Source organism: Onthophagus taurus, chromosome 6 (genome assembly GCF_036711975.1).
Source record: "Onthophagus taurus isolate NC chromosome 6, IU_Otau_3.0, whole genome shotgun sequence".
Lineage (NCBI taxonomy): Eukaryota > Metazoa > Arthropoda > Insecta > Coleoptera > Scarabaeidae > Onthophagus > Onthophagus taurus.
In genome coordinates, this window is record NC_091971.1 from 5330437 (window position 1) to 5342176 (window position 11740).

Genomic DNA, 11740 nt, shown 5'->3' on the forward strand with positions numbered 1-11740 from the left:
ATTAAAATTAATATATCTTTATTATGACATTGGTAAGTATTTATATACATTTTAACATGAAAATTATGTGTATAAAACATATTTTCATCAACAAATAAAATGATGAAATAATAACATTTCTTTTTTATAATCCAATTCAATGACTAGTTTTTTTTAGTTACACAAAAAATTTTCCTCAATCCACATTATCAATAAAACATTCGTCCAAAAAGTGTTCTAAGGAATGATATAAATGTGGTCTTACAGCTGCCAAACCATGATCTTCATCTGGATAACTCTAAAAATTAATTAATTAGGAGTATTTAATTTTTAGATTTTTTTTGAAACAAACCTGCTGCCTAAATAATATATCTTGATGCTCCAAAACTTTCGACCAAAGCATCGATTGTTGATAATGGACGTTATCATCAAAAGTACCATGAATTAAAAAGTATAATTTATCTCTTAATCCTTCGTATTTATTTAAAAGTTTTGCATTTTCATAACCTAACGAATTATCTAAATCAGTTGGTAATCCCATAAATCTTTCTGTGTATATCGAATCTACAAAAAGGAAAAAATTGAGAATGCAAAATTAATTTATTATCAAAATAATTTACCGTATAATGTCCAATCTGTTACAGGGGCTACTGACATCCCACATTTAAACACATCCTCTTTATCCATCGCCAAAGCCATTCCAGAAGCATAACCTCCATAACTCCAACCCCAAATCGCCGTTCTACTTGAATCCACGTAAGGTAAGGTTTCTTGAATTAATCTATAAATTAAAACCAACAAATTAAAATCAACAAAAACACAACATTTAATAAGCAAATCTTACTTGGTAACTTTTATTTGATCTTCAACTTCCACCGTACCCATTTTCTTATACATAGTAAACATCATTTTATCACCTTTTAAACCTGATCCTCTACCATCAATCGTAGCGTAAATAATACTTTTATTCACCGCTAAATAAGTACCCCAATCATGAAGATATTTATGATCGACTTGATATGAATCGGGGCCCCCATAACTACAAGAAATTATTTAAAATAATTTTTTGTTTAAATTATTTTTTGTACTCACACTTTAACTAACATAGGATACTTAGTATCCCCACTTAAATCAGCATCCGCAGGTAATTTTAGCATAACTTGTGCTTTAAACCCACCTTCCGTTTCAAAAGTAAACGTTTTTATTTGGGGTAATTTCAGCGAATTCGTTTTTTCTAATAAAGATTGATTTTCTTCCCAATCAAAAATCTTATGCCCTTCCGAATTATGTATTGTAATTGAGGGCACCCCGGGTCCTGCACAATTTAAAACGTACAAACCGGCTGCCTCGCTAAATTTGGCCGAATTATATAAACACGATTCATTGTTGGCATTTTTTAAGTCACACGATAAACATTTTATGGTTTTTGTGTTGATTTGGTACGAATAAACGTGTTTTACACCTGGATCTTCTTCTGTATTTGCTTCATAATAACTTAAAAAAGAATTATTATATAATTAAAAAAAAATCAAAAATGATTTATTTACATAAAGTTATTTTCCCATTTCAATATTTCAGTAACCACAAATTTTCCTCGAGTTAAAGCTTCTAATTCGGAATTTTCTTGGCGATTTAATTTCACAATGTGCCTATAACCCCCGGCGTTATTTCCTTGATCTTGAGATAAAATCAGTATTAATTGGGAACCATCCAAAGAAAAAGTTGGTGGGGAATAAAGATCCAACCAACCTTCGTTTTCTTCCAAATACTTAATCTGAAGTTATGTCAAGTTAAAATTAAATAATATGAATCAAAAAATTTCTTACAGTTTTGTAGGTGTTTTCTGATGTTTCATAAGAAACAATGTACGCTTTGTTTTGTACCCTATTCATCCAAATCGCGCAAAGATCTTCACTTGTGGCCCAAGTAACTGCCGATAAAATCGCATCATCGTTTAAATTACCTGGTTTCTCTAAATTTATAGTTGTTGATTCTAATTTTGTTAAGTCAATTACGTGGAGACTTACTATAGGATTAGGTCTATTTGGCTAAAACAAAATATTTTATATTTTATTGGTTTTGGTAACAAAATCATCTTTTTGTCAAAAAGGTTAGAAGTATCAGAAACTTTGCAAAGTGGTTGTGAATATTGCTAAAATGATCTTGAAGTTTCTAAATGCTTTTTAAAAGATTTACATAGAATGCTAAGGCTTCTAGGAGAATTTATTACTATTGCCAAAGATATCTACGTATTTCTAACGCTTTTGAAAGTATTCTATATGTTTTCTAGATTCTTAACTCTTCTCGCATCGCATTAGATTTGCTGTTTGAAAAATTGTTTTATGGTTATTGGAATACACAAAAAATTTTGGATATTTACATCACAAGTAATAGTCGTGACGAAATTGTTGCTCCATAGAAGATATCACAAGGCCATAAAAGTGCTATCATAAACATTTCAAACGCATTTTATAACATATGGTGGGCCAGCCATTAATGTTGAAGGAGCCAATGTCTTGAATTTTTCTTTAGGTGTTTGCTAAATCGCTACCGAGATAGATAAGGCAAAGATAAACAACAGTCATCCAAGTCAATAAAGACAGCTTGGAACCCGTTACCTTTTTAGCCAATGGGTAAACACTATATTTGGTCCTAATAATGCCAATTATTCCGTGCAGGAACGTTGAGTAGGTTAGTTTTATTTACAAACATTAATTATACCATGACGTTTTCCAAATTTGAAAGACCCCCAAATTAAATGTCTACAACAAGATGCACAATTTGAAGGGACTTTAAATAGCTTGGAATGCTTTTAAGAGTGTGACCCAAAATTTTCTAGGAAACAAAATCTGACAATTACATAGCAATTAGTAATGAACTTCTTAGAAATTATCATGAACTGGGCTGTAACGTGAGCCTTAAAATACATTTTTTACATTAGAACCTGGATTTCTTTCCCCCGAATCTCGGCGACGTCAGTGATGAACACGGTGAGAGATTTTATCAAGACATTTCTGTTATTGAAAAGCGTTATCAGGGCAATGATATCAGAAAGTATAAAAGAAAAACATTTTAAGACCGCATTCAGCAAAACGGATTTGCGTAATTTAAATTTATAACTTGTACCAGAAAATAGAATGAGTTTATTTTACTTGATTAGTAAATAAACATCTACGTTATTAATAGATCGACTTTAAAACGAAGTTAAAACTTCGCTTCTAACATTTGCGTGCAACTCTAAAATGTTTGAATTTTAATAGCATTTCATTTCCGCAATGTTTCACACGTTTATAACATGTCTTAAAGTGTTTCTATTAACACTGTTTTAACAAGTTTATGGTTTTCTAATCTTTTTGGCAATCTTAATGATATTATTGATTATTTACCTTTGGATATCTAATTTGTACAGCTCTTGTATATTGATACGGTAAACTTCCCGGTATCCCATAAAACGGTATTGTCATTATAGGAACATTTTGATCATTGTATTTCGCGTACGCTAATTTTTTTCCATCATCCGAGAACCACAACGCTTTATTTGAAGCGACAATTTCCTCTAAAAACATATTATAATAATTTGTTTCACGAATAAATTATTTTTACCTTCATAGACCCAATCAGGAATTCCGTTGTAAAGATAACCATCTCTCCCATCAGTCGTTAATTGTTTAGCGTCATCATTCACCGATGATTTATAATAAATATTATTTACATAAACAAAAACTAACGCGTTTCCTTGAGTGGACCAACCGCAATATTGCAAAGCTAATTGATCGGTACTTCTTTGATTTGGGATTGTAATTTCGGTTTCTTCTTTAGTATCGAGGTCAATTACGGTGTATTTGGCGTAAAATGAGTGCCTATATAATTTTTGATACTCAAATCCGAATAAAATAAATTTCCCGTCTGGGGAAAGTTCTGAGATAATTGAGTTGATTAATAACTAAAATTTAAAAAATTTCTAAAGTTTATATAATTAATTTTTTTAATTTTTTTTACTGGATTTGAAGGAAAAATCTCCTTTTTTTCATTATTTTCCAAATTATAACTCATTAAATTCCCCGGTGAATCTCTATAGAGTAACTTTGAATCTAAAAATAAATCTGTTATTGTGTTTGAGTCAAAATTAAAAACTCACCTGATATCCAAGTTGCGTTAAAACTTCTCGCACTTAATTTATTTTCTAAAATGTCCTCTAATGAGATGTTAGTGGTTTCATCTCCTCCATTTGTGTTATCATCATCTGCAGTTGTAAGTACAACAACTACAGCGATTATCGCGGCTATAACAACCACGGCAATTATTGATCCTGCTATCCATAATCGTTTCTTTCTTCTTCCTTTTGATATGATTAAATCCTGTTGGGTTAAATTAAGATAATTTTAAGAAATTTTAATTCATTATTGTTCTTACTGTGTTATTTTCAACAACCATCTTTTATCTTATAATAAAAGTGGTTAAATAACGACTGGTAATAAAAAAGTAATCAACAACCTCAAAATATTTTAAGCCGATAACACAATCGTTCTTATCATTGATTATTTTATAGTCTTTGAATTGATTATGATATATGTTTATTGGATAATCTAGGATTAATCTTTGATAAGTTTTTGATTAATTTGATCCTTAAGAAAAAATAGTTCTTTATCAAATAGAAAAACAATAAAAGCGTAAATTACAATAAAATGGTCGTTATTATTCATTAAGTTCACTCTCTCATTAACATACCCCCTATTGGGTATTTTTAACTTTATTTCGTCCTCCTTTTTAACTACCTTTTTATTCTTTACACGCAACAAAAATCAATTTCTTTTCTACTATTTTACACAAAAGAAATTTCCTTTATTTTTATTATTCATCTCTCTTTGGCAACCTTTCATTTAGTAATTTAACACAGAACACATTATCCTAGGATCCGTAACAAGGTGACGACCTTGCCTAATGTTACAACACCTTTTCTCGTTGGTATAACAATTTTTTTGTCACTGTTGATGTGGTTTACTGACCTAGATTTTAATTTAATGCGAGTCGAATTAAACTTCCCATTTCTCATTTTTTATCTCATTTTTAGAATTTTAAGCTTTTTTTTTTAAGAAAAATTTAAAATTGTTTCGCATGCAAAGTGTTGAATTTAAAGCTTCCGCGATTTCCCTCAGAGATTTATTACCGAGATAACGACAACCGTTGGAGATAATAAATTATTTTTAACGTTCGTGATACTGCTTTTGAATTAAGTGGGTGTAATTAGTAATTTGAATAGAGAGGTGTTTTAAAAAATATACATCTAAGTAATTTGTTTTATCATTTAATTATGTAATAAATCGGAGTTTGTTAAAGAAAAGCTGCAGGACTATGTTTAGCCCAAGAAACCGCAACCAACGTGTTGATATGTAAATTCAGTTACGAACAAATCGAACATTAACATAACATGCGATCGCATCCGTATTATTTATTCTAAGAGGTAACATGTTATTATTTTCTCGTTTACCCCTTCGCGTTACCCATACAAATCCAAAGGAATTTAATACAAAATTAAATTAATTGAGACACGATTTTATAAATCCCCTATATAACTTAAATAAAAGGAAGGATGGATTTGTTTTTGTTGGGTTAAAAATAACTTAACGGTATAACAAGCTGCAGTAAACAATTTTTAGAAAAAAATGACCCGCAACTCGTAAATTGGAAGAATTAAAATTCAACGACCATAAAAAATCCAATTAAGGTATAAAATGAAAACAATTAAATTGATTTTTTATGATATTATTGTTAAATAACAAAGAAATGTACACTTGAAGCGTATGCAAATAGATCTCGTTCATAACACACAATTTAAATATTTATTTAGTATTCAACGGATGTACATTTAACTCCTTTATAACTCGAGAGCTCAATATCGCAGAATTCTAGGTATTGTTCGAGTGTCCGAGCGGTCTGTTTATGCTATTATAGGGGAATTTTGAATTATTCATAATGCAGCTTTAACGTCGACTTGCTTGACTGAACCGGAAGATTGAATATTCATCGAAAATTCCATCGATGTTTCTAATTAAGAACGAAATTGTTTTAACATAATAATTTATAAAATTAACAACTAAGTTAAACAAAGTTAGTGGTATAAAGGTTGACATTTTTAATTAACACCATCAACCCAAACAGCTTAATAATTTAAAAAGTTTCTTATCCTCCATACCGAAGCTGTGATTAAAATACATATTCCTTCACGTGACTCACCTCTAATTTTAATCAAGAACTTCATCACCGTGTGCCAGATTGAATTGTTTATGTATAGAAAAGGCGTGATGGTATAAAGGTTGCAAATGCATCAACAAAAGATTTTTGTAATAAGATCCGGAGTATTACTTTGCGTTTGGGATCATTTGAAGTTGGTTTGGAGTTGGATTCAGTAGTTTTTGAGTTAGATTCACTTGTTTTGGAGTTAGTTTGTATTGGTTTAGAGTTGAATTCGTTTGCTTTTCTTTGAGGTTAGGTTATTTTGCTTTGCAATTAGCTCGATTCCTTTTTAGGGTTGCGTTAAATTCTCAAAGGTTTGGAGTTACGTCACATTGTGGTTGAGTTGACGTTCTTCAACACCTGATATATCCAAAACAACAGCTTTTGATGTATTCTGATACTTGATACACCAAGAATTACTGTTTTTGACATTTGATATATTGAGAATAAGTAGTTTAGACATTCCTCGACGATTGACACATCAAGAATGAGAGTTATTGCAACCTTTGATATTTTTCATACCGGTAATAAGAGTTGTTGACATTCTGCAAAATTTTATTTATCCGGAACAAGAGCTTTTGAGGTCTTCTGACACTTGATATGACTGAGAATAAGAATTTTAGACATCCCTCAAAGCTTGACATATCAAAAACGGGAGTTTTTGACATTCTTCGACACTTGATTCATCAGAAACAAGAACTTCCGAAGTCTACTAACAGTTGAATAACCAATAACTATTATTTTTGAGAAATAACAAATCATACTCAGGTGTTACTAGCACTTGGTATCAATAAAATATCACGAAGTTGTGTTTTTGACATTTCATACACTGAGAAGGAGAATTTTAGACATCCCTGAACTTTTGACATGTCAAAACCGAGAGTTATTGCATCCTTTTAAACTTCATGTATCAATAATAAGAGTTTTTGACACTTTTCAAAATTTGATTTATCCAAAATAAGAGTTTTTGTGGTCTTCTGACTCTTGATATATCAAGAATTATTGGTTTTGACATTTGATACACTGAAGAACAAGAATTTTAGATATCTTCTCTCTCTACCTTCAATAACTCTATCGATCCTTAGCCTCCCTCATTCATTTCTGAACCCAAGTATATCCTGTGAAGCAGTTGCTTCGGTATTCTTCCCTCCTTCACCTTGTCCAAATGTCTTGCCTATTGCAATATTTGGATCTTGATGTACTCTGAGAGCATTGGCTCCTTGTAGTAGCTGTATACTTCTACCACTTTTCACATTCATAAATTTAAGCAATTTGAGTATTTTAGTGCTATTAATGGCATATTGCAAGTCATGTATTACATCAGTAATGTAATTTAGAGAATGTGTGGTTGAGCAGTTAAGGTTTTACCTCAATAGTTTCTTTTTCTCAAAACTTAGGTTGATAAACATTCTCCTAACAACTTAGAAAACCTAAATGAAGTAATTTGCATTGAATTTCGCCTCGTACCATTCAAAAGCATTTATGTTTTAAGCAATAATGTATTCAATGATTTTTTAAATGTTATACGCTTCTTACAAACTAGATGGTCCATGGGAAAAGTTTAATCGTGTGAGATACAATCGACCTTCATTACTTCGTGGAGGAGCAATTTGGCATCAAAAAACCTTGATTCTTAATTGAAACATTTCTAATTCGATTTTATAATTATCTTTCAATAAAAAAGATGTTTCTTTAATTAACAGATTATATCAATCAAATGGTTGTTATTACCAAGAAGAAGTTATGGATCTTGAATGTTATGACAAGAAGGATAACATCCAGAACATTGCAGTAAGGACACTACAAAGTATTTCATGATAAAGCACAAAAGAGTCAAGATGATTAGCAAATAAAGACATCAAGGAGGAAAGAATAGATAAATAAATTTAACAAGGTCAGTATCTTTATATGTTAACATTAAATAGTGAAGGTGATTAAACAACTTAAAGTATTCTTGAGATATTAAATAACTCAATTGCATTTTAAAAAATACATTCTTGCATAATAATACGTTTTCGTTCAAGTTTAAACGTATAATTGTCTATATACTAAACATAGATATTGAACAACTTTCAGCCTTTCAATTGCGACTTGAACCATTCTTGGTATGCAAGTATCTTATTGATACAGTGTAAACCTTTTAAAGTTAAAAGAGAAAGGATCTAAATACTAATAAATTTGTTGTTGTTTTTTTTATTGGAATCCATCCCAGGATTAAAACTTGTAACTCATTGAGCACTTGTTATGCACGTAACGCCAATTATTTTTTAAATGTTAGATACCTCAAGGTTACTGATATCTATATACACTTATTTTCTACTTTCCATAAGTAAATATCAAAAAATAGTTGTGGTAAATTGCTAAAACGTGATATATACTTGATAAATTTAAATTTAAAACGAATTTAAAAAAATCCAGTTTGGATTTCTTGGTATTTAACATTATTGGAATTTTTTTTTGGGAAGTACCAGTTCAAATGGCACAATAAAATTCGACTTTCTAGTGCAATAAAAACCGATACGGTTTATTTTAAGATTTACGCTTTTTACCAAACTTTCCCATTTTCTTTGCTTTCTCTTCTTCATAAAATAAGATATCATCTTACAACAACTAGAAAGAAAAATTATTTTATACCTGACTGCTATGAGCTATCTCCATATTCGATGTTCCATTTGAATGACGTGAAGGCATTCTTTATTAAAAAATAATCACCCCACAACAAAATTAAAAAAAAAACTTTAAATCACAAAAATTTAAAAACATCAATTTAAAAAATTACTAATTATTTTTCATTAATTTGAATTAAACTTAATATAAATTTTAATTTATTGTTTTTATTACTTCATATTTAGAGACCAATCAAATTCACAACCTATGGCTATTTAAAACTATTTCGAACCGTTTTAAACGAGCGCGGTTTCTTACTCGTTCGGGTTTCAAGCGAACACTGTATTGGATCTTGTTGAATATCTCAATGTCGTTTTTGTATTGTTGGTGTGCGCAGAGAGGAAGGTGGGGCCACGTTCACTTTACAACCTGTTAATTCTACTTCAGAAAGTTAAATGTAACTCTTCGTTCAACACCAAAAATGTTTTTATCATAATTTATATAGTATAAAAATTATGATTATAAATTTTTAATTCCTTGTAGAGTTCGATTAAAAAAAGCAATCTTAACACATTGTAGAAAGTTAACAAAGAAATTTATTTAAATAAATAATTCAAATCACGAAGTGAATTTCACTTACCTCAATGTACTCATTGTTTTCTTCAAAACACTCTGAATAACAATTATCCTCGTCAGTTTTTAGTCGCGTGTAATTGAATTTTTTCCTAAATAATTTTACACTTTTTAAGGATAATTCTAAACCCGCTGAGAACATCTCCCAGCATTTCTAAGCCAGAAAATGAATCAACGAAGAGCTCTATTGGCTTTTACTCGTTTAATGCACTTTCTCTTAAAACGTCTTGCAAAAGACCGTTTTAACCCGATCTTAAAGCCAAGGTTGTTTTAAAACATACCAAGTCAAACGATTTTCATGTATTATTTGAATTATAATTAAGTTGTTGTTGTTAATGTGTTAATTTAATTTAAAAATTTATAATAAATAAGAATATTAAAAAAAAATAATGATCAAATATGAACTAATTCGAATAAATAAGAATTTGATTAGGAGTAATAATTAAATCTAATTAAATTATTCTTTGTTGTTTAGAATTTAACTTTTAAAAAAAGTAAAATATATAGGGTTGATTTAGTAGGCAACCATTTTAACAAAAATCTGTTATCCATAAAATGGCGTTAGTTAACAGACTGTTTAGCGGGATGTGGTAGTTCTCTTAGATTTTATTAAAATTTAATATTATTTATAATTAATAAGTCGCAAACATTTAATTTCATTTTTTATCTATATCAACAAAATTATTTTTTTTTTGTAATGTTGTTACATCTGCCCCACCAACAATCCATAGATAGTAACTAACTTCACATTAATTATACTTGTCAAAATAACTTTAAGCAAACCACGTGTGTAAAAATACGTTTAGCGGCATTTTTACCACGTTTTTTTCGATAATTCTATTTCAATGGCGATCGATTTAGATAAAAAAATCCTCAGGCAAATCGAATATTATTTCGGCGACATCAATTTGCCCCGCGATAAGTTTATGCAAGAAAAAATTAAAGAAGATGAGGGTTGGGTCGGTTTAGACGTGCTTCTTACGTTTAAACGATTAGCAAGTTTAACAACTGACGCCGAAAAGATCGCGAACGTTATTAAAGAAAGTGAGAGCAAATTAATCGAGGTAAGTGAAGACTTAAAAAAATTAAGAAGAAACCCCGAAGTACCGCTTCCAGAATTAAATGAAGAGCGGCGTAAAGAGTTAATGACTCGTACAGGTTTGTTTAATCACGTAAATCTTTTAGGAATCAATTTAATTAATATTAATTTTTGTTTTAGCATATGCAAAAGGTTTCCCGTTAGATGAAATCTTAGATAACATCAATGAATTTATGAAAGATCAAGGCGATGTTGAATCGGTGCAAATGCGTACTTATAAAGACCCAAAAACTTCAGAACACAAATTTAAAGGATCTTGTTTTATTATTTTTAAAGATATTGATGAATGTAAAAAATTTGTTGAATCTGAAGGCATAAAATATAAAGAGAAAGATTTATTAAGAAAGATGCAACAAGATTACATTGAAGAAAAACGCAAAGAAACTGAAGAACGTAAAAATAGAAAATCAAAAAAGAAAGATCAAAATAATCAAGATGAAGACAAAAATGACAATAAAAAGTTCCAAAAAACGTTGGAGTTTCCAAAAGGAGCTGTTGTACATTTCAAAGGAATTAAAGAAGGGGAGACATTAACTAGAGAAGAAATTAAGGATAAAATTAAAGAATTAACAGAGATGGAGGCTAAATTTCTCGAATTTAGTAAAGGGGATGTTGAAGGACACATTAGAATGAAGAATGAAAACGATGGGGTAATTGTTTGTGAAAAATTGGAGGGTAAATTAGACATTGGTGAAATCAAGTTGGAATTACGCGTTTTACAAGGTGAAGAAGAAGAGGAATATTTAAAGAAAACTGTTGCTTCAGTTTTAGATATTAGACAAAAACAAAAAGGGCGGAAAAGAAAGGGTCATTTCGGTGGAGATGGTCCAAAATACAAAAGGAAATAACTATAATTTAAGTTTCATTTATTATAAGTAAAAATTATAAATTTACTATTAAATAAAGTTACTCGATTCATTAATTAATATTTGTTCATTAGTTTTAGGTGTAGTGTTAGTTCTAGTTTTATATTAGCACTCCTATTATGTGCAATGTATTAATTAATTACCCTACTTGGCGTCATCATTACGAGTATGCAACCAACATCACAGTATACGTGATTTGCGTGCAATACTGTGATATTGGTTGCATACTTGCAACGATGACATCGGGTATGATAATTAACAAACTGCAAAACTAGATTTAGCCGCACGTCTCTAAAAACGGCTAAATCCGAATGATTCTAGG

General features: G+C 30.0%; 2 protein-coding genes and 1 long non-coding RNA gene across 4 annotated transcripts; 1 reads left to right on the plus strand and 2 right to left on the minus strand.

Annotated features, from left to right (window-relative positions):
* Position 1: 1 nt before the first annotated feature.
* On the minus strand, positions 2-9709 carry LOC111427729 (dipeptidyl peptidase 4 omega). Of its 2 annotated transcripts, none has more exons than XM_023062985.2 (12): positions 9461-9709; positions 4118-4337; positions 3979-4070; positions 3583-3922; positions 3366-3535; positions 1806-2027; positions 1527-1753; positions 1072-1473; positions 824-1018; positions 600-760; positions 332-543; positions 2-277 (listed from the first exon to the last, which is right to left on the minus strand). In XM_023062985.2, exons 1-12 carry the CDS (start codon positions 9593-9595, stop codon positions 176-178), a joined length of 2478 nt encoding a protein of 825 aa, XP_022918753.2. In that variant the 5' UTR covers positions 9596-9709; the 3' UTR covers positions 2-175. The 2 variants fall into 2 exon arrangements, with proteins under 2 accessions (XP_022918753.2, XP_022918754.2); XM_023062986.2 differs by lacking the exon at positions 9461-9709 and adding an exon at positions 8848-9198.
* LOC111427733 (uncharacterized) lies at positions 5727-7906 on the minus strand. The gene is made up of 2 exons (XR_002707979.2): positions 6214-7906; positions 5727-6024 (listed from the first exon to the last, which is right to left on the minus strand). It is a non-coding gene; the product is annotated as an uncharacterized lncRNA (long non-coding RNA).
* A 489-nt stretch (positions 9710-10198) lies between the features above and the next one.
* LOC111427731 (La autoantigen-like) lies at positions 10199-11474 on the plus strand. The gene is made up of 2 exons (XM_023062989.2): positions 10199-10611; positions 10673-11474. The coding sequence occupies exons 1-2, from the start codon at positions 10299-10301 to the stop codon at positions 11398-11400; spliced, it is 1041 nt and encodes a 346-aa protein (XP_022918757.2). The 5' UTR covers positions 10199-10298; the 3' UTR covers positions 11401-11474.
* The last annotated feature ends 266 nt before the right edge of the window (positions 11475-11740 follow it).